The sequence below is a fragment of the Scardinius erythrophthalmus genome, assembly GCF_964197995.2.
Source record: "Scardinius erythrophthalmus genome assembly, chromosome: 8".
NCBI lineage: Eukaryota > Metazoa > Chordata > Actinopteri > Cypriniformes > Leuciscidae > Scardinius > Scardinius erythrophthalmus.
In genome coordinates this window covers 23497424-23525422 of record NC_138228.1, presented here as the reverse complement: position 1 = coordinate 23525422, position 27999 = coordinate 23497424, and the positions used below count along the sequence as shown (strand labels likewise).

At 38.5% G+C, this 27999-nt stretch overlaps 4 protein-coding genes across 5 annotated transcripts in view; 3 read left to right on the top strand and 1 right to left on the bottom strand.

Annotated features, from left to right (window-relative positions):
• Window positions 1–2: 2 nt before the first annotated feature.
• On the top strand, window positions 3–6678 carry ccpg1 (cell cycle progression 1). The gene is made up of 4 exons (XM_081373235.1): window positions 3–361; window positions 2855–2980; window positions 3350–4668; window positions 5634–6678. Exons 1-4 carry the CDS (start codon window positions 278–280, stop codon window positions 5824–5826), a joined length of 1722 nt encoding a protein of 573 aa, XP_081229361.1. The 5' UTR covers window positions 3–277; the 3' UTR covers window positions 5827–6678.
• Window positions 6464–16090, bottom strand: pigb (phosphatidylinositol glycan anchor biosynthesis, class B). Of its 2 annotated transcripts, none has more exons than XM_081373236.1 (12): window positions 15821–16090; window positions 14221–14350; window positions 14003–14120; window positions 13829–13933; window positions 13595–13725; window positions 11890–12030; window positions 11753–11804; window positions 10901–11112; window positions 10693–10757; window positions 10399–10612; window positions 7030–7210; window positions 6464–6790 (listed from the first exon to the last, which is right to left on the bottom strand). In XM_081373236.1, exons 1-12 carry the CDS (start codon window positions 15933–15935, stop codon window positions 6650–6652), a joined length of 1605 nt encoding a protein of 534 aa, XP_081229362.1. In that variant the 5' UTR covers window positions 15936–16090; the 3' UTR covers window positions 6464–6649. The 2 variants fall into 2 exon arrangements, with proteins under 2 accessions (XP_081229362.1, XP_081229363.1); XM_081373237.1 differs by having other exon boundaries at window positions 14221–14282.
• A 672-nt stretch (window positions 16091–16762) lies between these two features.
• On the top strand, window positions 16763–17545 carry pigbos1 (PIGB opposite strand 1). Its single transcript, XM_081372024.1, has 2 exons — window positions 16763–16892; window positions 17150–17545. The coding sequence occupies exon 2, from the start codon at window positions 17203–17205 to the stop codon at window positions 17413–17415; it is 213 nt and encodes a 70-aa protein (XP_081228150.1). The 5' UTR covers window positions 16763–16892; window positions 17150–17202; the 3' UTR covers window positions 17416–17545.
• Window positions 17546–18836: 1291 nt separating this feature from the next.
• rab27a (RAB27A, member RAS oncogene family) overlaps window positions 18837–27999 on the top strand; it is a 79489-nt gene continuing 70326 nt past the window's right edge. The window contains exon 1 of the mRNA XM_081373263.1: window positions 18837–19158. The gene's annotated coding sequence lies outside the window, so the exon portion shown is untranslated. The remainder of the gene's footprint in view (window positions 19159–27999) is intronic.

Here is a 27999-nt window from a genome sequence, read left to right as displayed (position 1 = left end):
TTGAAGATGAACTGGTGTTAGTCCTAACAGTGTTCTATAAATCAACATATAGCAATGAAGTTTGCAAGAGATTTGTATTATACAGATTATATCATACAAAACAGCATGTCTTGTAGATTGTAAACAGATTGTAATTTTTCCTACTGAACCTGAACCCTGGTTGTGGGAAAAAGGTTGTGACCAGTTAAATGTTGCTGATATACGTTCACTATCGACAGTATTAATATCAGAATGTGTGTGTGTGTGTGTGTGTGTGTGTGTGTGTGTTCCAGGCACAATGCAGGTTCAGGAGAGGCAGAGGATTGTGGAAAAGAGCCGCTTGAATGAGCTGGAAGTGCCGTCCAAGAGAGAACTGGCCATTGTAAGTAAGGGTGTACTCACACTAGCCAGTTTGAACCGTGCCCGAGTGCGTTTGACCACCAAAGCGCGGTTCGTTTGACTAGTGTGAGTGCTCCGAACCGTGCCCGGGCGTGGCTCGATTAGCCGGCCCTGGCCCGCTTGGAAGAGGTGGGCCAGAGCACGGTTCAGTTGGACTCGGGCGCGGTTCGCATGCAGTGTGAGCGCTAACCGTGCTGGAGCACGGAACAGGACGCGTGACGTCACGGTTTTGCGAAAATTTTCGTGCCACAAAGGCGATAGATCTGTTTAACAACAGGCTGTGAGAGGGCTGTTGACCACCGTGGACCAAACGACTCAAAATTATCCACAAAGTAAACAGAGCGATGGACTCCATTGTGTTCAGTGAGAGCGCCGCTCTTCCTGTTTATCCCGAAACCATCGCACCATAATGACGTAAGCGTGCTCCGGCACGAATGCTGAAACCCTATGTGAGTGCAGGCCAGAGGGGGAGTGGGGAGGGGGGACAATCGTATTCGGGCCCGGTTCATGGCAACCGTGCCTAGTGTGAGTGCTCACTGAGCCTGAGAAAGACTGCAGATTTAAAAGCTGTTACTTAGATTCAAAGACTTGTTTTATCCTAGAGATCATGGAAGTAAAATAATGACAAATGTCTTTGAAAGAAAACATGTTGAACTGCACTAATTAAAAAAAAAATGCATTGCTTTAACAGTGCTTGCAATTCAATGCATTGTATTTTCAGGGCTTGCATTTTTGGGGGCTGAAATTCAACATGGTTTCATCAGCTTCATTTCCAAAATATTCAGTCTGTTTAAAAACAACACTCTATTTTATTTTACTTTACAAATTATTTTTTACAAATTTAGTGGTTCAAATTCGGCTGAATATTCCACTTTGCACATTTGGGACCTGCAAGAATAGCAGTAGAGTACCGATGCTTAATCTCCATCTGCCGTTAGTCACCTAACCAGCAGGTGGTGCAAGTGGGTGATGACGAGAACCAAAGCAACAGGTTGAGCCATTCATTCATTCACCATTCATTCAGTTATGATTATCAGGGCCAGTATATATGCACAAAAGCTGATTAAGACACGAAAGCTGCATGTATGCTTAACTCAAAGTCTTCATGTTTACTCTTTTCCCTTTGTACATTTAAGCTGCAATCTACACCACAAAGGAGATATAATGTTATTCCCCCCGATGTGCAGAACATACATTACATCTGAAAAAGACATATATTGCTCTCATTTGCATTGTTTCCTTAAGTTATAACATGCTTGTGTGGCGTTGTGCTGCAGTACTGGGGTTGCCCTCATATCATACACTCCAGGATTCCCCCCATTGCAGGACATTTTTAAAACATAATGTTTAAACACTGGCTTACTGGACTACCAGTGATATAAAAAGACCAAACTCAGTCAGTGTACACCTTATTGATGAAGCATACTATACACAGGCAAGCAGTTTGTTGTTATTTTACTTCCATCAGAGAGTAAAAGTAAGAAAATAACATCACACATCGCCGACTTAAGCTGACATTCATGGCTTCTGCATAGAGATGGGCAAAACTTATTTACTAGTTTGGATTCAATTTTCTGATCGATTACACCTCTCTATGTTTTCTGTTTTCTCCTATTTGTCTCATTGGTGAACTTTGTTTCAGCTTTCATCATCCTGTAGCTTTTCTGCTGTTAATTTCTTCTCAGATTCAGCTTTGTATGCTGAGATTTAGTGTCCTTTATCTTAATTTTGTACTCCTTTATTCTTCAACTTCTACATTTATACCACTTTGACTGTGTTGCTGTTATTGGTCTTTAATATTTTCCCCTCAACTAAAGAGGTTTATACCTTGCATGCAAAATCCCAAAGACACACTCTTTAAATTCCCTGGCTCTGTTTTTTAATGTATTTATTTTTTTTTCCTAATTATCAAGGATCTTTTCTAAATCAGACCTAGTTTTTTTTTTCTCTTGACAAGCAGTACATAAGATATTAACATATCAGCAAGGATAAAAGTAAAGACATTTGAAAAGTTACAAAGATTTATATTTCAGATAAATGCTGTTATATTTAACTTTCTATTGATCAAATAATCCTGAAAAACAAAATATATCAGTTTCCACAAAAATAATATGAAGCAGCACAGCTGTTTTTAACATTGATAATAATAATTAATATTTCTTGAGCAGAAATTAGCATTAGAATGATTTCTGAAGGATCATGTGACAATGAAGACTGCTGTAATGATGCTGAAAACTTTGCATCACAGTAATAAATTACATTTGAAAATATATTACAATTGAAAACATGTTATTTTAAATGTCAATAATATTTCACATTATTCCTGTTTTTAACTGTATTTTTGATCAAATAAATGCAGCTTTGGTGTGAATAAGAGACCTTAAAACATGTTCAGTCTTACCGACCTCAAACTTTTGAACAGAAGAGTAGAATTTAATAGATGTCCATTCTCACGGCCCTGTCTCTATGCATTTAGGAAGTGGTTGAAAATCTAAGAGAAAATCTAGAAGAAAAGCAAGACATGGTGCTGTCCCTCACAAGCATCATGGATAAGATAACTAAAGAAAACCAGCATCTCAGAGTCAAACAGGAAGAGCTACAGGTAACATGTCTCCATTAACGGTTGCTTTAACTAAAAACAAAGCATAGCTGCAACAAATTTCACCAATTTTTACTGGTTGTTGTTAGTATTATTTTAGTATAATTGAGATACTATAATTATTGTTTTTTTTAAATGTCTATAGTTTTTATTAACTTTATTTCAGTTTTAGTTTTAGTTATTTTAGTACATCAATGTAAACTTAATTCTATTGAGAAATGTTGCTTTGACAACTAGCTGAAAAAAATATATTTTGTATATTTTATTTAATTTAAAGTAACAAAAATGTTACTTATGGTTTTAGTTTTAGTTAACTTGGTTGTATAATGGACTTGACAAATTAACAGTTTGGCTTCCTTTTTGAAAACACAGGCCCAAAGACAAGATTTATATGAGCAACTGACGCAAACCAAGAGTGAGATGGAGTCTCGGCAAAAAGATCTGACCATGGAGAACCAGGACCTTAAAATCACTCTGGAGCGAGAAGAGGCATCTCTCTCGGCCCTGCAGGAGGAACTGAGGTACCTGCGGGGACAGATCAAAGAGCTGGAGGAGAGAGGAGCCGGGACCGACTCAATCCTGTCTGAGAACCAGCGACTGAAGGGCTACTTGCAGGAGGAGAAACAGAAATTACGCAACTTCATGAGCCAAAGGGAAGCACTGATGGCCGAGGCTCAGGTGTTGCGGAAAGAGCTCGATAAAGAGCGGAAGGCAACGGACAAGCTGAAGGAAGAACTGGAGGAAATGAGTCAGAAAGAGGAAGATGTTGAGGGCAAGACGGATCCCGAGACTGAAGAACTGCAGGCTCAACTTCAGGAGCTCGAAAACAAGTTGAAGTTTGAGCAGCAGCGCTCTGATCTTTGGGAGAGACTGTACGTGGAGTCGAAGGAGGAGAGAGCCAAGGGTGACAGGGATGTAAAGACCAAGATTCCCAAGGATGGGATGCTAGGAAAGGTGAAAGAAACGTTTGATGCTGTGAAGAATTCCACCAAAGAGTTTGTGCACCATCAAAAGGAGCAGATCAAGAAGGCCAAAGAGGCGGTTAAGGAAAATCTCCGGAAATTTTCCGACTCCGTTAAATCCACGTTCAGGCATTTTAAAGACTCTGCCTCAAACGTTTTCAACCATGAAAAGAGGTTTCAAGCCAGGAAACCCGAGCATCAAACGTTTCAGCAAGAGCAAGGAAACAAACGTGCCGAAGATTGGCAGCCTCAGAAACCTTTACATCGACATCCTCGCAAATCAACCATTGACTCTTTCTTTCCCGCCGATCGCAACACACGCAAACCTGGTAATCAGAAAGCCTACACCACTATGGGTCAGAAAATGCCACTCAAAGGCTGTTCGGGTGTTTTTGACTGTGCGTATCAGGAGTCGATGAGTCTGTTCAATAAGGCCATGGACCCCATTCGTGCGGATGAGTTTAACGAACTTCTGCGCAGTTATTTGCATAAAGAAGTCAGCCATTTCCACCACTGGAGAGAGCTGGAGAGCTTCATCAATAATTTCTTCCATAATGGCATCTTCATCCACGACCAGATGCTGTTTACGGACTTTGTTAGTGGCGTTGAGGATTACCTTGAGGAAATGGATGAATATCACAGTCTCAGCGATGATGTGTTTGAGGATCTGGACGACTACATATACCGGCACATATTTGGAGATACGTACTTAAAATACTTTGGGCCAAGGTAAGCCATTTTGTGGTGTTGAAATAATTTTCTTTGTTACTAAACTTTGGAGATATAGCTAGTGGAGTTATAAACATGAGCCTGCTTTACTTCCATAATTTGCATATTACTTTGCACATGACATTTTATCCATCAGGAATGGATTCTTCATTATGCTCTGTTTCTAATGTTTTTACAACGCATTAACTACGGTAACTTTTTAGTAAATATCAACACTTAAAAATTATCTAAATTGATAAGTACATACAATTATGTAAAGGTAGTAAAAGTACTATAGTTTGGCAAATGTAGGTGTTCTTATACTGATGTTATAATTGTTAATTTGGGAATGAAGGCAACGGAGTTAAATCCACAGGCCAGTGTTATTTATTTTTATGAACTTTTTATGTACTTCGTATATAAAATTGTATTTATTAATATTTTGAGTTAGCTTTTATTTTATATTTTCATTTTAATTTAAAAAACAAAAACAAAAAAAACACTGTGTCCTCTCTGGATACATTGTGTCACTACTATAAAAGAGCAACATTTATTGTATTTTTGAGATAATATCTGTAAAATTCTGTTTTAAACTATCAAAACACACAGATTGTCCATATAGACTTGTATTAGAGAAATGCAAAAGCCTGTCTGATAACATGGTGGATAGCAACAGTTGTTAAGGGAGAATTGGCCACTGGCCAGTAATGTTTATGAGGAGGAGTTTAGCAAAGGGTCGGTTGGGGTTGGATTGTGAAAAGTGAACATTTGAACCCGGAATAGAGCCAGTGATGGGTGATTTCTAATCTTGTCTGTGATCATTTTTAGTACATACTAGCATGTTGTACTACATTTAGCATGTTCATAACCATGTTCATCTCTGTTGCTTCTCTGTCTGTAGGTCTGAGAAACAGTAGAGTCTGAATGTTGACACGCATGAGGCTTTGTGGCAAACCCTAAACAATTTCCTGTTTGTAAATTTACAGTCGTCCCTTCAAAGCGCCAGGGCCGAAGGGTAAAGTATGGGGTCATTGTCAGCGGCAACAGAGGAAGCACCAGCAGCCACGACCTCGGCATCAGAGAACGAAGAAATGGAGCCAATCAGAACGCGACCCCAATCGGCAGTTCACAGATGTCAAAATAGAGCTGGGTCCCATGCCCTTCGATCCCAAATATTAAAAGAAACATTTTAGTTCTTTGTAATATTGCTCCTTTTTTTTGCATTTGTTTTATCTTGGAGGAGATTAAAGAATGCTTTGGATTTTTGCACATGTAAAATACTGTTCTAATGCTGGTTTAATGATTCTAGTGTGTTTCTCTTTCTGCACTACAGTGATGGAAAATCGTTTTGAACGCATAACACGTGGGTAAATTATTTTGATTCGGGCTAGTAACCAAAAAGTACCACTTTGTATTGTGTCATTTTAAATAATTCATTACTATGGTTTTCTAAACAAAAAAAACGTATGTTCCAGTTTGATTAGGACCAAATAACCAATCAAAATAAATGATATTGAAAAAAAGCTCAGATGTTCAGATTTAAAATAATAATTAAAAGATTACGCATCATTATAAAGGTAACTTTGAAGTGGTCTGGTTTGACTGGTTGTCACTTGGCTGTTTTATTTGAGCATGCTGATCAGTTGTTAGTTCACTATTTCCCCCCTCTTTTTTTGTGTGTGTGGTTATCGGCTAAGTAACATTCCTTGTTTTGAAACAGCTGTAAGATGCACTAGTCATCTGCTCTAATGTAATTGAACACAAATGCACTTAACTGCTTAATGTTGCACTTAAACTGTAGAATAAAAGTCTTTCTATGCTTCATTGGTAATTGTTTTCCTGCTTTGACATATTAAGCTAAGAACAGATCTGGATTTTACACTGGAAAAGTGTTTGTGATTCTGGTGTGAAATTAGAGACAATGTAACAAAACAAAAAAGCAAATCTTTATATAAGCAATATACAAATGGGTTGTATTTGCAATTGGTTGTACATCTTCAAACTATAAAAATGAATCAATCTTCAGTCCAGATCCTCTGGTGTATATTAGTATGTTTTTTCCCACTCGACCTTCAGGAAAGTGAGTGTGGAATAGTTCAGCTTGTTTGGTAAATCTGTTTTCCTCCAGGAATGCTGCAATCTCCTAAAAGAGAAAGAAACAAAATTAGTCTCAAGAAAATAATAAGTATTTAATCAAACCTCTAAAATGAAGTATTAAACTGTAGGTCCTGCAGCATTTGCGGTCCAAACAAAAATGATTCCTCAAGTCACATGAGCAATTGGATTTACGACTTGCAGGGAAGTACCACCTCAGGTTTCTTCAGTAAGTGTAAACATCAAGGGATTTAATTTGACTACATTTAACTGCTTTCGATCTTTTACCTTCTCCAGGAAGTCAAACAGCACTATATGTGATGGTAACGTCGACTCAAATGGAAAGGATGTTTTGAGCCAGTGAAGAGGGTTGGAAAAGAACACGGCTGCTTCATCCACATACTCCTCATTTCCTGTAAGATCAGGTGGACACTCCAGGAAACGCAGTTTGAGGGGACAATGCAGGTGACTAGAAAACACAAGGGGAACCATGATGTCACATCATCATATTGCTTTAACCCTATAAAGCCTACAGTATCATATTTGATATGTAATTTCTAAGGCGTCTAAATGATCAACATGATCAAAACTTTGCTGAAAAAACAAAGTTTTGTACAAAATCTACCACATGCCTTCTATCATGTGATTGATTACTTTTTTAGCAAGTAAAAGGCCTTTTAGTATAATTGCAAAACCATATACATTCAGGTCGTGGTTCACGTGTTGTTGTTTTGTGTAGCGTCTGGACCAAGCGGACACACACAAATTATTCATTTATTTAATGAATAATCCAGCAAACTCACTGTGAAACTTTCACCAAAAAGTAACATCCCAAAGGAAGCCAACACACTGGCAGGATGGTGTCTTGTTACAGGGAACACAAGAGAGTTTTACAATCAGATAAGGTTTTATGGGTGTTAAAGGAGAACTCGGCAACTCTAGCGAACTCTAGTCACTTCTTCGCTGATTTTCCCTTTTGTTGTCGCATGTTTTCCACACGAGCTCCCCCTACAGCTGTGGGGGGGCGTATATGTCACAACACGGTCGTAAAAAACTCACTTGCGGCGGCCTCCTCCCCCTCTCTACCGCTGCTCATGTGCGTTTGTTTTGATCGGAGCAAGCCAACTGAATCGTGTGGAGCTTTGTCTACCGAGGTGGGTAATCTGGTAATACATCATACATGCGTGTGTGTTTATGTCGAATTGCCGTAAAGCGATTCGTGTTTCGCGCTCGTTCTCGTTCTCGTTCCCGCTTCTCACGAGACTTCCAATTTCTATTTTGCCGGGACGCTAGTCCCCAAGTTGCAAGGTTGGTTTTCCGCCTGGGAACGCTGGGGGGAGCGGGGAAAGTCACCAGTATCACCAGAACAGGTTGTTTAACCATCCAAATGATTTCTAGACAGTTTTATTAAGTTAAAAAAGTTACCAAGTTCTCCTTTAAAGAATGTGGTCACATGCAAGAAAGAGAGAGACAATGGGGAGACAGAAACCAACTTCCATGCAGACTTCGCTGAATTATCCAGAAACGAACTGATATAGAATGAAAGTGCATCCCAGAAACTGTGTGAATGAGTGTGATGTTTTGTGTACTATTATGTATATACTTTGATATATATTTGATGATACAACCAAAACGGGACTCACACCTAATTCTCGCTGAGAAGGAGAGATAAACCCTATTAATCATATGTATCCTATGGATAACCTCTTGAGAAATGTGTAGACATGTATCTAATTCTCCCACCTCATGATTTTCAGACTTTGTTGCATACTATGGTTTACCAAAATCAGATGTGTGGCGTATTTGGTCTCTATAAACTCCAATCTGCGTCCCCAATTTGTTAATTTACATTACATTTTGCTAACTTTGTGACGCATTAGAATTATAAGAATCTGGAAGATTCTTTTCTTAAACACCCAATGAAGGTACACATTGCAAGTGAGCATGCTTAAGACAAAGGCTTGTAAATCCTGGTGACAGAGGAAACTCCCGCCAGAAATTCTACCCTTCTCATTGGGTGAACCAGCCTGCATAGGGCTGTCCTTTGTCAAGCTTTAAAAAGGCCTTTTCACAAGATCCGGCCCTCTTAGCTCTTGTCCTCGGACCTAAACTGCAGCTCCAAGTGAATCCTGTGGGGGAAGGGGGGGGATGCAGGCCGAGTCAGACTGCCTTTCTTAAATCCAACCAAGAAGGAAACGGACAACTCTTGCCTTAAGGATGCCGTGTGTTCCAGCATGGCCTCAACAGGTCCAGGGCAGGAGGCTTCGAAGCATCCAGGACATGTGCTCACTCCAGCATCAAGGACAACTTCAGGAATTCAGTGATGTCATTCAACACGGACGAAGTCCCTCGCAACTCTCACCATGTGCTCTTTGTGTCCTGCCGGCCCAGAGCGTGTAGGCCATAATCTGCACTCCAGCCATGAGAACAGCGACAATACAAGTTCATCCTATCTTCTTCATCCAACGGAGAAGAAACGATTGCAACTTGCACCATGACTTTTGACCTTCACGGACCCCCCAACGGACTCATTTTTCAACCACTTCAAGAATTGTCCAGGATTGCAACTGACCATGCAAGTAAATCAATTTAATGAGGTGCTCTGAAAATGATTAGTGATGGTTCTTTTCATACCAAAATAGATCTTGCTCCATAGTTCTATTTCCTGTTTCCGGTTCCATAACACTCACCACTTGACCTATGCATGTATGTATGTATGGATGGATGAATGTATGTATGTTTGTTTGTTTGTTTTGTTTAGTTTAGTCATGTTTGTGATTTAGTTAATAAAACTTGTGCACAATTATGCATTTGGTTTCTGATTCTCTGTTTGCATACAAAGTCCCTTTTACGGTCTTGATCCTGTTACATGCTTTAAGTGCTGTACACGCTAAGGAATAATTAATTTTCAGTGACCATGAAAGATACACTTTTCTTAGAATAAATGAATAATCAAAGAGTTCTTTGGAACTGATAAATTGATTGTAATATTAATTTAGCTTACCTCAAAGTTAATCTAATTAACCGACCCAAATATTAATAATTAATCATAATTGGTAATTATGGATTATTATTAATATTTCCCCTTTGAGTTAATGTCCTTACATTTGTTTCTTTTTTTTTCTTTTTTTGCTGTGAAATCTTTTCTGATTCTCATAAACTAAAGATAAGAACTTTTATATTGCTAGTAATATTTCAAGACGAACACTTACTGGACTTAGACAACTTAGATTTACTTGATTATCCATACACTTTTTTTTCTTTTTTTTTTTTTTTTTTAAAATCATGTTGAAAAGTTAGTATCAAATATGATACATCAGGGCTCTGATTAATGTTTATTTGTTCACCCCTTAAACATCATTGTATTGCTTTGCATTTTGTTTTAAAACTACAGATTTGATCATAAAACTAAGCATTTAAATATCATTATGTAATACGTATTATCGGCAGATACTGAGCGACAACTGATATTTAAATGCATTTTATGGAAGTTGTTGCAAAGTTGTTCATCTTACTTTTTGGTCATATAAATATCAGCAACTGCACCAAATTGCAAATGTTTTTCCTCCATATTCATACTACATCATACTATATGAGCCATAAAAGCTTGAAACATTGTTTCTAACATGTTTGTATTCTGAATATGCAGATGCTCACCTGTATAGTGGTGTGGAGTGACAGGGCATGAGGAACAGCAGCTCAGTTGAGTTCTGCGAGTCGCTGATGTCACAGAGTCGTTGCAGGTCATGCATGACATCCAGAGTTCCACGCTGGTGAATTAAACCAGTATACAAGGCAGGAAACAGATTGAGCACCAGCAGTGCACCAGCAGCAGTTTTCCTCCACGCTTGTAGCTTCGCTAAAGATATACCTGTCAGTTAGAGCACACAAAGACTTTCAGAGCAGTTTCAAATCTTCACAAACTGCTAAAACTTGGCAAGAAATACTCACCGCAAAATATCATACAGAATGGCAACACTGGATAAATAAACCGGAACTCCTTGTGTGCGAGCAAACTGCAAAAAGCATATTTCATGAGATAAATACAAACGTAAATGGTTGTTCATGCAGAAGTTGCTGACACAATGCTATGGCATCTTGGCCTGACTCTATATGATATGTTGTCTCTAGATAAGCGTTACAGATTTTCTCAGTGCACCTGTAAATGGCTGTAGTCCATAAGATGGTTATTAGCAGGATTCTGTGCTTTTTGGTGGCCAGTGAACATCCGTGCATGAAGAACGGTAAGTGAGGTCCGATCACGACCAGCAGACCCTGAGTGAAGTACCAGTGCCACGGATGAGCTCCATAAAACTCCGCCACATTGTGCAGCACATTAAACTTCAGGAAGTTCCACTGGACAAAGATCCACTTCAGAAATACAAACACATGATGGTCATTCTGATGATACATGCAATTCATACTTCGATCAAAGCTTCATGTTTTCAGTTTCGGTATTTATTTTATATTTATATATATCCTAATATCAGACTTTTTTTTTATGCAAAATGCAGTTCTTTATTCATGTCATTGTTATTCTTAAACTATTTTAAAAACATTTTTGTTAATTAAAAATGTAGCTGAAATAAGATCAAATACAAAATATTAGATGACAAACTTAAATGCAACTAAGTTTTAGTTGAAGTGCTAAAATTACTAAAACTGAAATGAAAAAAAAAGTTAAATAGGAAGTGATAAAAAAATGACAAAAGCAAATAGCAAAATAGCTAAAAGTAAATTGAAAAGGAAATCAAAAATATTAATAAATACTATAATAGTATTTGTTATTTATATTATAATATTAAAATTACACTGATTCACATCTTTTGATTTGGGTTTGAAATATGACATCAGCATGATCTTTATGGACTTTGTGAGCAACACTATCTATTCCTCCAAAACCAGTAGTGTTTGAAATAAAAATCAATACGTTTGGTGTTTTGGGCTTTTTGTTCAGTAGAGAAATACACATTTTTTCAATCAGAAAGTCTGTAAAAGCAGTAAAAAATACCTTTTCATAGAACACAGAGTCTATCAGTGTCGAGACAGCCAGTGCAAGAGCCCTGCACAAATGATGGAAACATTCATGACCTAACAAAGACTATTGCTGGTATCCAAATTACAAGTGAAAACAAATGCAACATGTACACAATGGGAATGCATCGCTGTGTGATGAGCTTCAGCTTGTTCTGTTCCCCACAGAAATGATAGAACAGCAGAGGAAGCCAGACGATTAGAGCTGTGGGACGGATGACTACGGCCAAGGACACCAGACACAAATACTTCCAGCTAAAAAGGAGAGAAAACAAAAAAGTTTAATCTATGAGTCTGAAAGGTTTGTGCAATCACTAGTGTGTAGTAGAGCTGCACGATTAATCGTTAAAAGATCGCAATCTTATTCCTAAATGACAAGCTAAATTGCTGTCTGTTAAAGGTAGGGCAGGCAATGTTTTTCATAAACAGTTTTTTGTTATACTGGTTGAAACTCTTCACATTCAGATAGCAAACAATAATAGAAGTGATCTAAATATTATAAAATGTACATACAGTTTATCTTCTGTGGAAGTCTCAGGACCAAATAATGTTCGCCCAATCATTGCATTTGGTCCGAATGCAAAGATATGATGCCCTACCTGCCTGTCAACGTATGTATTTGCATATCTCCAAATGCTCACACAGAGAACACACGTCATCAGCGCGTTCCATGAGGCTATGCAGAGTTGTGGACAGTCACTGAGCGCTGCAAACAAACAGAAGCCACCTTTTACAGTTCCTCCTGAACCAAAACAACAAGTTCATGCCAAAACTACTGTAATTAGGAGATGGCAACCCGTGACGTTCTAGCCGGAGCTCTTCCCATCCTCAGACTCGGATTTATGCATTTTTGTAAACGCTGAAATGAATCTGCAGCAGTCAGGTGGTACAAGTCAGCACTCTTCAAGTTGTTTACGTTCTTTGGGACATGAGGTGATTTAACACTGTGTCTCGTAGCGCTTTGTGCTGTGCGTGTTCATGTGTTTTGGAGGAGGCATGGCTTTGGAGATTTTGCAAAATTGCCTACACTACGTTTAAACCTTTGACAGGTACAATTTCAAATTTGCGCTGGTGCTGCTGCTGAGACAGGGAGAGCAGTTGTCATATATAGGTATGAAACAGCCTCACAAATAGTCTTTTCAACCACACAGTATCAACATTTCTGTGTTACAAACATTCAAATGATCACAGAAGTACTGGGATATAGGTTTATAGTTCAGATATAAACACTGATGTCTACGATAGCGATCAAAATAGAGCTTCAAATAAAGATTGTATCCATTACATCGTTACACCAGTAGGTGACGGCAAGTGACTTAACAATGTATTTGTCATTAAATCATCCATTCAAGAGATTCGTTCAAAAACGCTGATTCATCTAGTCTCTATGAGTGACTCATTGAATAATTCATCCCAAAAGTTTTTTTTTTTTTTTTTTTTTATCATTCAAATTAAAGGAACCGTATGTAAGAAATGTATTTCAATTAATCATAAAATGGCCTGATATGTCACTAGACATTAAGAAATCATGTTCATTTCAAATACTTATATCACAGACAATATAAGGAGGGGGGGGGGGGTGCAGCAATTGAAAGTGATTGCAGTACCAGTTTTGGCCACAATCTTACATACGGTTCCTTTAAATAAATATTTTTTTTGAATAGACTAGCAATTAACATTTTATCGAAACCTCTAGAAAATTACATGTTATTTTGTTTTGGGAGAATCGTGATTTCTATATAAAACAAATAAATCATGATTCTAAATTTATCCAGAATCGTGCAGCTCTAGTGTTTAGATAGGACACTAAATTATGCACCTGTTGTGCATTTTGGAGCCGGGTAACGGGTAAAAGCAAAGTGCCAGGGTGGTCAGAACCGTTTCCATGGTGTTGGTCAGAGTCCGACTGCAGCAGTACCAGGTGAACCATGAACACAGCTGACAGAAACACTAAGAAAACACAGCAGAACTGAGTGGAACGAACACAGAGCATTCAAGCTTAATGCATTGTTTGTGTATCTGCTTGATGATTATCAAGGGAACATCATCTTACTGTCCATTTGGCTACATCTGGGGTTTCCCACTGCAGGATGAGGTGGTACAGCTTCACGTCAGCATATGCCGCCAGCAGTGCCTGGAAAACACGTGGCAAAAACACCTGCAAAAACAGGTAAACATGTTAAGAAAACATTACACTTGCTGTCAATATAATACATTGAAGTCTTACCAATAGATACACTGTGTCATAATTCATCAGATCCAGGAGTTTATACATCAGAGCGAACAGGAGAGGATAAGAGTATCCTCGGATGCCTTCCTTCCATTCCCAGGTCTCGTAGCCATAAGTGAGAAACAGGTTAAGGATTTCATTTACAGTGAATGTTTCTAAAGTATTATATTAAAACTAAACTACTTTTTTGCAGTTCAGGCCATAAGCAAGGATATCTGAAGACCATTCGATGGGAAATCTCAAGGGACTGCCAGTACTCATCTGGGACGAAGCTGGTCTGAACAAGGAGGCAGTTGAGCAGGCGGAATATGACAGTGAAAACTGAGACACTGATGCCAAAGAATTCTGCAGAAATGACAGTTAGCAGGTGCAGATAGTAGAAGCAGGGTCACTGATGGCCAATATAATGCTGATTAATATAATGGATGTTTTACTTTACTTTAGTTTAGATGTAGCACTAATTCTGTAGATTTGAAGATCATGCTTTTCCCTATTATTGTTGAATCACGGAAGCTACACCAGATATTTTGCCAAGAGATCTCTATTTATTATTTTATACATGTATCAGACATAGGAGAGAAACAAGCATAGAAGAATAAGGCTACATGGGAGGTGGTCTTCATTCCAGATTTCTCTATTCCCGATTTCTCTATCCACTCACCCCATCATGCCAGCTGTAAATGGTTTCTCTGTGTTTCTCCTCCCCCTCACCCCCTCATGCCTCTATGTTTCTCCTCCCTCTCACCCCCTCATGCCTTTATGTTTCTCTGAGTCAGTACAGTAAGGATTGAGCTTATATACACCACTGAGCGACTTTCAACTTCCTTGTAAGGTAGAAAAACATGTTGCTTATGTTTAAAAATGGAATGTATACCTCATGCTCACACATGGTACAATCCACTTTCCACATTAAGAAACTATACCTCGGTGTATACATTCATAGTACATTTGCATCAGTTGAAAAACATTCCTTTGCTTGTAAAGAACAGACCAACTGTACACATTTGATGTATCATATCTCTGCTCAGTGAACGTTGCATCGCATGTCCATGCAATCTATAGTCTAACTCATACATTTTAAACTTCATAAGATAATACAAGTGATTATGAATACTAATAAAGAATAGCCTACATAATATTGATACTTAAATATTGATATACAGATATATTTAATAATGAAATTATATATAAAAAAATGAAATTGTAGTCTTGAATTTCTAATTCATTCTTAATGTGAGTTTCATTGGACATTCATTGCAGTTTTAAAAAAAATATAGCGTTCTAAATTCAGTGCAAGAAATACTATCATTATAAATACTTTACCATTTAAATGCAATTAAATAAATATATGATAAATACAATTTAAATAGCCTACATATTTATTATTATTATTATTAATATTATTATTTATTGCAGGCAGTAATTTTGGGAGGGGATAGGGAAATATATTTAATTGTCTTAATAATATACTTCAATATCTTTAGGATTATTATGTCAAAATGTAATGTTTTACAGTATTTAAACAATATTCATGTTATATATATATATATATATATATATATATATATATATATATATATATATATATATATATGTGTGTGTGTGTGTGTGTATATATATATATATATATATATATATATATATATATATATATATTAAATGAACGATCTATGTGCGCAAAACTGTCTATTTATAGAATGCAATATCCATGTTACAGTTCCCAGAATCCAGCCAATTTCTGTTAATTTAATGAAATGGTTATTATCTATTATATGATTTTCTTCCCATTAAAACACTCAGGTTCAGGACTCTCACCAAGTGTTTGAGGTCTCCTGTCATCTGTGCTGTACAGAATGGAGCTCCTCTTCCTCAGTCTCACTGATTCACATGAGGATTTGTTCTGTTTGAAGCGCTCTCGAATCTGTTCCATGTCTCCACATTAACCTCAAATGGTGTTCAATGTTCAGCATTTTGACTCCGACTGTAAATGTCCATTTTCTGACGCTTTTACTGAGGGTTTTCTGCCTTAAATGTGGAACCTGGATTCGTCATACTGTCTATGGGATTCATTTCCGTGTTTGGGTCATGGTGTCTCGTAGAGGTATAAACATAGATTCCTCATTAGCGGCCGTTTCATCAATACTCGTAAGCCATATTGGAGCGGTCCGTGAACAATCGACTGAGCGTCTGCAACCAGACGCATGTATTTAATATCTATACATGAAATAGACTCCAGCAGATGATTTTGCTGAAGTAACACAAATACAAGAAGACGAAGACATCAGCTGACACGACATTAAAAAGTAACCATAGTTAAAGTAAAAATATTAAAAGTACCTCAGCAAAAAACTATTGTTTTAATACTTATAAAACACAAACCAAGACATTCTCACATGTGAAAGGTTATTGCATTTCTTCGGGATTTTAAATCTCGACGGTTTCACAACCAGAAGCTGTGCTATAATGTGGCATCATTGATTCTTACTGTGAGTGACGGCACGCTGACCGTTGCAAGATGGCGGGCGCACCTACGTGTCTGAAGCGGTGCAATGTGGTTTCTACGTATATATATCTATGATGGCGACCGTCCCACAGTACCTAAATGCAGGTTTTGTAACGCTTAATATGTAATGTTTATAATAGTTTTAGGTTAATTTACATATGTTTCGTGGCTCATTAAATATATAGGCTCTGAAACATTATTATGAATGTATTTATAAAAAAAAAAGGCGGAAATGTACCCGTCGCATTTGGCCTGCGTGAGTTGCCGTAGTCGTTCGTTCGTCCTTGTCTTACATGTGTTTTAACCTTTTTTTTAGTCTATGGTTTTGACTGTTCACGTCTGTCAAAACTTAGTTAAATTTTGGAAAATATTGAAAACATCAGGGTGAGTAAGAAAAACAGTAATTAGACGTTAGACGGTAGAAAATTAGACGTGGTATAATGTTGTTATCGTAGTGTTCCTGCGTAAGCTTCAATGTTTAAGTTAAGTGAATATTGTCATCTACTATACACGCTGATGTACTGTAATGTACAGATTGTGCAATTATACATCATTAATGCGTATGCAAAATACTATTAACAGAAGATCTGATAAACAATATGTAGTAACTAAGTTACTGAATTTTCTTTCTTTTTTTTCAGGAGTGGGATGTTTTGTGTCTCTAATGGGCTGTGTTCCTTCATAACATAAGATCATGTTTGGAAGACGGATTCCCTTTAATCAGATAGCAGTTGCTACTCTGGTTGGAGTGGTGGGAGGTGTGTATATATACAGGCCTATATTTGAGGCACCCAGAAAACCTCCAACAACTGCACCAGATCAAGACCTCAAACCAGACTCAGAGGAGCAGAGAGCGGAAGCCACCCAACAAGAAGTACAAGCAAATGCATCTGCAACCAAAGACTGATGTTGAACAACAGTTTGTGTGAGAGTTTTAATGTTAAATGCTTGTTATTTTGATATACTTTGTAAATGGCCACTAAAAGGTTCTAAATAAAATGCCTTATTGTCACTGCAAATAAGCAAAAACAATTCTACACCATTCTGTTCATTTATGGATGCACTGTCTGTATACTGTTTTGACAGTAAATTTGTTTAGATAAATGGCTTTTTTCCATTTGCAATAAAACTAGCGAAGTTGCATGTATACAATAGTATTTTATATGCAATAGTAAAGCTAGAATATAATATATAATTAGGCTTAAAGTGATAGTTTACCCAAAATTAAAATTCTGTCATGATTTACTTTTACATTTGTTTACAGGGGCAGTGCACATTAATAAACATACGTAGATGTAAATGTGTCCAAATTAGCCAAAAAGGCTATTTTTCATCTGTAGACTCTTGACAAAATGTTAAAAAAGTCACCCTAAAAACAAAGCATCTTATATTACTACACACACAAGAGAAAAAAAAAAAAAAAACATTCACATTATCAAAAAAAAAAAATACAAGTGCATGATTTCACACAGAAATCATGCTAAAATACAGATTTTTTTTTTGTCTAAACATATATTGTGCTACATAAGAGGTAAGAAAAATTTACTCACCCACAATTTGTTCCAAACATGTATGAATTTCTTTGTTATGTGGAATGTCAAAAAGATTTTGGAGAATGTTGTGACCACTGACTTACATAAGGTTTTTTTCTTTTTCATACTATGGGAGTCAGTGGTGCCCCACAACAACTGTTTGGTTGCTGACATTCTTCAAAATGTCTTCCTTTGTGCTCGGCAGAAGAAAGAAATTCATACATTTATGGAACAACTTGAGGTGGAGTTAATTATGACAATTTTCATTTTTGGGTGAACTATCCCTTTAAATGCAACTTCAGTGCGAGTCTCGGACTCAAGTTTCCATCTGTTGTACAGTTGAAAGAATAAGCTTGCATCCTGGCAAAATTTTCTAAATGATCATTTAAAAAATAAAGATTTTTTTATTTTTTATTTATAAATAATGATAATAAAATAAACAAATAAAGAGTAATCATCAATCACAAAATGTGTAAACATTCACTGATAGAAGGTACCTTTGACGTCATACCACCAGATGTCGCTACACACAGACTTACGGCTCTGAAAGATTACTCTCCTGTTGCACTATTTGTGCGCATTTAAAACATTAATCTAAATGCAAAAACCAAAGCCTGGCACCAGTCAAATCAATTTAAGGTTTAGAAAGGTTTTTTTCTTTTCTTTTTTTTTTCGTGTTCTTAACAGAAGAAGTGGCGCAAACGAACGCATCCTACTATGTCGAAGGCTTGGCTTATGAATATTTAGAACGCAACGTTCGTCCGACAGTACTTCATGATTGGCTGATTTTATGGTAGAGGCTGGGCTCATAATATTAATGACTTTATTTGATGGGGTGGTCGCTCAACGCTCTAGGAAGGTCTCTAACGTCAGCCCTTACCTAATTAATAATTATGAGCTAAACGGATTGGCGCTGCTGCACGGGAAGTATTGCGTCACTGAACTGCTGCGTACACACGCACTGGTGCTTCATGTAGGTGTGGGAGCAACTTTAGGAAACAAAGTGTCCATCGCTGCAAAAGTATCACACATGTTGTACTTGTTCTCCGTTGGTTAAATATTTTCGAAAGAGCTTTTAAAAACCAACGAGATCAACAGACGCTCGGGTCACTGTCCTGGTAAGTACATATATTCGTTTTTAACTCTTCAAAGGGTGGTAATAACAGTTTGATAATGTCTTGTTAACACGTTTATTTTAAAGTCTTACAATTTGGTCTTTTGATAATGATTTTTTTTATAGACTCAACAAACACGCAATATCTAATGATGAGGTTTATACCTTATAAATATCTTACATATGTTGTGTCCTAGAACTAGTTACTTTAGTCATAATAATGATAAGTGTTTAGTGATAAACAGCTGCCGTTCATGGGTTTGAGTTGTGGCTCTATCCCGGATCAGATGTAGTCATCTCAAACACACATGACCTAAAATTATGATCTGTTCAGAGAGGAAGAATTGTCCTGGGAATTTACCTGCCTCACTTGGGGAAATACACTGCTTCACTCACATATCAGGTTACCTGTCAGAAATGTTTGGTTTAGGGATAATTTTTGTTCTGAATGATTGATTTTCCTTTCTTCCTTGCTTAACTTTGGAAATACTTTAAGTAACTGTAAGACATCATGTCTGTGACTCAGAATTGATCTATTCTGTGTGGATTGATTTACCATGATCATAGTGGTATTCTGAATTTGACACCCTTTATTTGTAACACAGAGTAAAAGTTGAAGTTTGAGACTTCAAGGAATATTTCACCCTCCAAAATTAACATTTCTCAACCTGATGTCATTCCAAATCTGCTATTTTCTTTCTTCCTTTTTTTCAATAATGTTTAGTCACCACCTGAGATATTCAAGAACCAATTGCATTGATGTCACTTACATCAGACATGCACTGTAAAAAGTGAATAGTTGGATCAACTTAAAAAAATTACTTCAATTGGTAACACCTAAAGAAATGAAGTTTTCTCAACTTAAATTATCACGTTTTATTGTGAAAAACTAGACATCTTAATGCACCATATTTGAATGTTCGCAAATTTGAGAACTACAGCAGAAGGGACACTTTTCAATAAATATTTAATATAGACTTAAACATCAGTCAGTTCCACGCACAAATCTCTCATGTAACTTACAAAGACTTGGAATATAGTACACAAGTCGTATGGACTACTGTATTTTTAGAGCTTGACAGCCTGTTCAGTTTTATTGCATGTTGTCAGAATATTCTGCTAAACATTTTGTTTTGTGTAGCATGGAAAAACATTTGTAATGTAGAACATGAAAGTGAGATTTTTGGTTGAATTATTCTTTTAAGCATCTCAAAAGAGTAATCTATCCTCAGAATAACTTCCCACAAAGCTCAAATCATTTAATCTGGCTTATCGTTTTTCCCTCTGTTTTTTCCTCCTTTTCACTTTTCTAGAGAAAGCAAATGAAATGAACATTGGCTTGTGTGTATGCGTGTGTTTTTAAGCGGGGTCTTGGCAGGGCTGGGAATCGAGGGTCACATGACAGGATGCCAAGAGCACATGAGCACCAGCTGATGGTTATTAGATAAGCCTAATGTCAAAACTTACAGTTCACAAAACACCAAACAGAGCCTTTATATAAGGCATGGCAAAAATCACTTGGGACACTTCTATCCAATAGCAAAATTGATATATTTCTTTATTTAGTTAATGAAGATGTTTTCAGCAAATTGGACACACATTTAAGCCTGTAATGTAATTTCAGATAGCTCTATTGGTATTAGTACAATTTGCATCACTATTGCTTGTCTAAGTATTAGAGTTGAGCTTGTGTGTCGTCCTGCAGCACTTGTGTTTCAGACATGAATGATTTCTTAAATCATGTGTGTTGTTGAGGAGAGTGTAGGCTACTACTGCTTTTACTTCACTAAGTGATAGTGTTGTCAAAAATATCGATAATTCGATAAATATCGATACTGAAATAGCCTATCTGAACGGTACCAATACTAATGTGACGTCCCGAAGTATCGATACTCCCATACTAGCCGAGCTGTCACTTTCACTTCTCTCCAAAGGCGCGTTGACAAACACCACACGTGATCGCACTCGTCTCATTTGCTCTGGTTAAATAGCAAAAGCGAAGTGTATGGAAAGATGGCGAGTGCGCGGCTTTCGCGACCGGCTTTGGTTGATAAAGAACACCGCGAGCGGGCATGTCGGAGAATAGCGCGGATACGCGTTAAAAACACACCGCGAGCGGGCATGTCGGAGAATAGCGCGGACACGCGTTAAAAACACACCGCGAGCGGGCATGTCGGAGAATAGCGCGGACACACGCTACACACCGCGAGCAGGCATTTCGGAGAATAGCGCGGACACGCGTTAAAAACACACCGCGAGCGGGCATGTCGGAGAATAGCGCGGACACGCGCTTCACACTGCAAGCGGGCTGCGGGCACCCAAAAGATTGTTTGGCTAATTAGTAGGGAGGTTAAGTGACTTTTGACTTCAAGTCATGATGCAAAGGTCCCCTTTGGTATGGAAGTACCTTAGGGCCATAGAAATAAATTTATCCTAAGACACAAGTGAGATCACATTTTGTATCTTATATACGCACATTTTTTAAAAATGGCCGCCGACCATACTTGAGAGGCCCATATCTTTGCTTCTGTTATATCTATAATGACAAATTTGGTATCAACGTGTACGTTTTTGGGGTCAAGGAGTCCAAAAAATTAGGTTCCAAGACTAAAAAACAATAATGTTGTCCTTACCATGACAATTGGAGGTGAAGTATGCAATTTTTTATCAAAAACCGCATGCCAAACACAACATGTATGATTTGGATGGGGGAGGTGAAGTAGCCTCTGTGATGCTGGCATAATCTGCAGCCCATGAGATCCATACTCCGGCTTCAAGGTTCTCTTTCACGAGAATGTTTCTGACATATCTTATACCTTGGGCCATCACAAGTTGATAACAATCACCCCCAACTCGGCCCCGTTTGGTCTCAGGGGCCAAAAAACACCCTTTTTGGGAAAAGCTTTTGGCAGAATGATGTAATTGTGAATATTAAGGTACTGCAGCTACATAAATGGCCGTATAACCCTACAATCTTGCATGATGTATCCTGACACATAGGGGAAACTAGCAAAAAAAGATTCTGGGGATTGCTGCCTTTTTGCTGTCAAATATCACCCTCAACATACCCCAAAAGACAAAAAAATGGCTGTCCGCCTGACAAATTGTCATCAAAAGTGATAATTTTCAAGCATTTTATTATATATATCACTGCCTCAAATGTACATGAAAAACTTCCCAAGTTTATAAGCTTCAATTTAAGTCCAAGATGACCTTTCTATCTAGAGGATTGTAGCTGGTATAACCAAAGTTATCCACTGTACCTCAAATCGGAGAAAACAGAACTTTCAAGCATTACCATTCTATATTGGATTAAGCATATTTTTTGCATATGCACAATGTCTTAAACAAGAGTTGAGACTTGACTTATGTACTGCTATACTATATGAAGTGAATTAAATAAAGTGAAATAAAGTGAAAAGTGAGTAATGTTATGCCCCTAGGTCAGGGCTATTCAATTAGCTTCATTCGAGGGCCGGATTATTAAATCGGAATGTTGAGGAGGGCCGGTGGTTAGCTTATTTATTGAAACATTATTTATTACTTATTGAAACATAACAGTATCAATAAATAAGCTAAAGTAAACCTAAAAAAGTATTGTAAATACTTGGAAATGTGGTACCCCAACAGTATGCAGATTTATGAGTCTTTCATAAATAACTTATTTACAGCTATGTACAAAAATATGAATTATACAAGATCATAGGTATTGGTAAGAATTATTTTATTTATAATTATTATAGGCTTAAATGAAAATATTCTGACAGTGATACGTGATAACCACAGGTAAAACCATGCATGGCTACTCACTCACTACCACTGTATAACAAAATCCCTAAAAACTATACACAAAATGAATTGTATATTCCTTTACCCACCTAATTAATCTACTGCAATATAAATGACTATAAGATAGTATTCAGTATAAATATTCCATATTTCTGCCCAAACCATAGTAAATTACTACAGTACATTCATGGTAAATGTTTGTAAAGGTGGTGATTAGGGGATTTAAAGTCTTTTAACTTTGTTCATGGCACGTTGAGGCTGCTTCATCTGATTTAAAACTAGTTAAATCATCGAGTGATTTGTGGTCTGTAACAGAGGTGTGACGAATTGAACAACTTCTCACTGGATGTCGCAATGCTGTTTAATAATAGTGTCCAGAACTGGGAGTAAACGCAACTCCTTTAAGCTTGCGTTCCGTTATCCACTGGGCGGTGCTGCGCAGTTCAAAGTAAACTAAACTGCGAGTTGAACTGAAACTAAACTGAAAACAGCGCTATTTGTTCTATATTTGTTGTTACTGACCGAGAAACAGCTTCAGATGATTCAGTGACAGAGCGGTCCGAACGAATCTGAATCGTTTCAGACCATTATGCAAGCGCATTTGGCCAATTCATGGAAAGGAAATAATTGAACCAAAGATAGAACAAAAGATTCGCACCATTCACAAATGATTGGTATCGCTGGTTCAGTCGACAGAAATACGGGACACACATAATAACTGCTGAAATTTTCGGACTGAAAACGTTTCTCAGGTTAGTCGGAGCGCTCATGGTACGCGTATAGACAGTGCGTATAGACGTACAGCTGCACACGCCACTATGGCCCCTCGCATATCTAACCAAATGTAGCCACACCACCAGGAAAAGAGGCGGAGGGAGGTTGGGGTGCCTTTGGGCCAGATGGAGATGATTGAATTGAATAGCCCTGCCCTAGGTGGACTGGGGTCAGGGTGCAACATAGGGTACATTCACTCAAAATCAGTTAACCAAATGTGAGATTTATTAACCCTCTGGGGACCAAGAACGCGCCGGCGCGTTTTGCTCGTTTTTTTTTTTTAGCAATGAAAATAAACACTAAATGCTCTGTTAATTTTGATCTTTCATTTTCGTGTAATACATCAATCGATCCTGTTCAGTTTCTATTTTTTTTCTGTATACTCACAATAAAAATAAAGTGTTTTGCTTTTTGACAAATAAAGAAAAATTAACATGATGCGATTTCTCCCTTCTCTCTGTCAGTAAACTCCCATTTGAAACGCGTTCGAAAATGATCTATAACTCCGCGAAAATTCAGTCAAACAGGCAAACAGACCCACGGGCATAAAGCTTGAGATCGCATCTGTTAAATGAAGTCATTTATATAAAAAACAAATATTCTCAGCTTCTGTAATTTGTATAAAAAGAGAGCGAATCCAGTCGAGCTCATTACGAGCTAATTCACAGTAATGTGACCACTCCCCGGAGAGCGCGTGCTATTCAAACGCAAATTCTGAGGGGTGTGAAACGCCCACATCAGCTGTAAACAAAGCGCGTCGCGATCGAGTGAGGCATAATATAGCCTACCTTATGGAGAAAAGATTCCTCAGAACAGTGCTGATATGAGGAGCAATATCTCCTGATATGAGGAGCAGATTCCGCTGAGGAGTGAGGTAGGCTGTTTTCTTTTCTCACGTGTGGAATAACGTTATGGAATAACGTTAGTGTAGGCCTATGCAAACCGCAAAAAGATGAATCGCATTTCTATAATATGACTCGCCTTTCTGTGAGATGAATGTAGGGGACATATTTGTAAAGACTGTTTAGCCTAAATATGAATCGCGCGTCTGTGTGTGAAAGAATAAACTGCTTTGCTATAGCCTACTGAGATGAGTAAAAATCGAATGGAATAATATTGTTATGTTGAAATAAAATGTATTTGTATAATCAACGTATTAAACTGCAAAAAAAAATACTATTTTTGTCAAAAATAAATTCATAGACTAAGATGTTAGATGTTCCAATGTTGGCTATATTCAAACTAATGAATACATATGATAAAATGTAGGCCTATAATCTTTTTTTTTATATATAGGCTATATATATATAAAGAAAGAGTACAGTTGAAATATTGTTGAAATTGTAATTATTGTTGTAATTGTAACATTTTTAATAAAATAGTAAAACATATTTACAAGAGAGATGTAAGCGAAATCTTAAATGGTCAATATAAGTCTTCTAAATACATCTTTTGTCCTTGCATTGTGGCTCAGTCAGTGTCACACCTGAATGAATGGCTAATTATGCAGAGTCATTATTCAGAGTGGGTGGGACACCTTAATCTAAGGTGTAAACTACTCCTCCCCCTCGCATATTGCCTTTCCAAGCAAAACCTGTTTTACACCATTTAAATCAATGTATTTTTTTTTGTGAACGATAAAGCAAGACTATTTTTACATCATTTTAAAGCTAGAACTAAAAGGGAAAACATCCATTAGTCAAAAGTCTTGTGGACACATATTTAATATGTGTTTTGTGTTCTTAATTCAGCAACTTTCATTTTAATTTTTTCCAATAACCACGCATAAACATTATTCTCTTAAAAATACAAACATCTACATACACGTTGCTCGCATATTATGGTAGCCCTGTTTGTGCTATATAGAGTGAATTTACACCTTTGCCATTAACATGTTTATAATTAACTGAAAAAAGCACAAATGTCAAGGCATGTCAGAACATCTCAAGGACCCCAAAAACAGCTTGGTCCCCAGAGGGTTAAAGTCCACAAAGTCCTCACAACACAAGGAATAAAGATGACCCTAGTGTGCAGTCTGTTATCAAAAACCTTCAATAGAGTAAACGTTAGTAACCTTCTGTACCGGTAAACCTTCTCTACAGCCAAATGGCAAAACATCTCAGTTACATATGGTAACCCTCGTTCCCCGAGGGAGGGAACGGAGACGTACGTCGTGACCGACTGATAGGAATCTCGCTAGAGAGGCCAATCTACTTCGAGTAAAACTAAAATGAGCCAAAACACATTGGCATGCAGTCATTTGCATCAGCTGTTAAGCCTCGCAACGCAGGTATATAATGAGCAGCATGTGCGAGGTGAGCTCCTTTTTTGCTGAGGAGCCAAGCCTGGTAAGCTGGCCGCCCCGATGGGCAGCAGCAGATGTGACGATGGGATGTACGTCTCCATTACCTGCCTCAGGGAACGAGGGTTACCATATGTAATTGAGACGTTCCCTTATCGGTCGGTCACTCTCGACGTATGTCGTGACCGACTGATAGGAATCCCTATCAAAGCGCCACATCTGCTGCACCCCATCCAGTGCCCGGTGTAAGCCTGTACCCCTTCTTGCCTGGATGGACGATAGGAAAGGGCTTACACAGAGCGTATCTGTCACTGTTGTTCTGTGATAACCCATACAGCGAGATTATTGAATAACACTGGGAAACCGTGCCCTTTCTATGGAAGGGGAACGATGCGGAAGCCACTTTCTTCGAGGGAGTTATGTGAAAAAATACATATGGACTAGCCCGAAGGTTGTACTGCATATGAATATTGGGTAACTTAGCCCAAGGGAAAGACACGGGGCTTCGATTAGGAGCAGCCGTGGAAGTATACACATATGGAATCCCCATAGGGTCACACATATGGAACCCAGCCTAACACCTGATCTCTGAAGGGAGTGGTGGGAACCTTGGGCACATAGCCAGGCCGGGGTCTCAGTACAACATGGTTGTCACCCGGCCCGAACTATAGGAACGATTAGTCCACCGAAAATGCTTGCAGGCCCCCTACCCTCTTGATAGAGGCCAGTGCAATCAGCAGCAAAGTCTTCAAAGAGAGAAGCTTTAAGTCTGCTGAGTGCAAAATCTCAAAGGGAGCATCCTGAAGAGCTTGAAGCACCAGGGAAAGGTCCCAAGAGGGTATGGAGGGGGGACGAAGAGGGTTTAACCGTCTCGCACCCCTAAGGAACCTGACAACCAGGTCGTGCTTTCCAACTGATTTGCCATCTATGTGGTCGTTATAAGCTGAAATAGCGGCAGCATGTACTTTGAGGGTGGAGGGAGACAGCCTTCGCTCCAACCCTTGCTGCAAAAAGGAAAGCACGGACCCTATCGAACATCTTCGGGGGTTCTCTCGGCGAGAAGAAAACCACTCGACGAACAGGTTCCACTTCAAGGCACACATCTCGTGGACGGCGCCCTTGCAGAAGTGATGGTGTTAATTACCTCTGGGGGTAAGTCACCTAGAACCAGAGATGAAGTTTCCAGAGGTCCGGACGCGAGTGCCATAGGGTGCCCCGTCTCTGAGTCAGAAGGTCCTCCCTCAGAGTCTTGTCCGTACAGACCAGCACATCTCTGCCCTGTAGCGGCCTCTTTAAGTGGCTCAGAGCGAGACATACTGCTAGCAACTCGAGGCAGTTGATGTGCCAATGCAGTTGAGGGCCCGTCCACACCCCTGACACTGCATGCCCATTGTACGTGGCACCCCAGCCGGTGGCAGAGGCGTCTGTAAAGCCAAAACAATCTCTGTTACCTTAAATTATACGCTTGTCTCTGTAAAGCTGCTTTGATACAATCTGTATTGTGAAAAGCGCTATACAAATATACTTGACTTGACTTGACTTCAAGCAGTTCAGCACCGACTGAGCGCGTTGCTCTGTGAGGTGCGCTGTCTGTGCGACCGAATCCAATTCCATACCGAGAAAAGAGATCCTCTGCATGGGGGCGAGTTTGCTCTTCTCCCAGTTGACCAGAAGACCCAACTGGCTGAGGTGCCTGAGCACGAGGTCCCTGTGTTTGCATAACTGATCTCGAGAGTGTGCTAATATGAGCCAGTCGTCGAAATAGATGCGCACGCCCTGTTCTCTCATGGGAACAAGGGCCCCCTCCGTAGAGCCTAGTCAGGCATGCACAATGATAAACAGCATTAATAGCAACCATGTTACCAGCAGCTAGTTCAGCCAATAGATGCCTGTCACCCACCACCTGAGCACATTCTTTCACTTTTCTATCCAAGCCAAGGGTGGCAGCCCTCCTCAGTTCCTTTTTTTTGCCCACTTCAC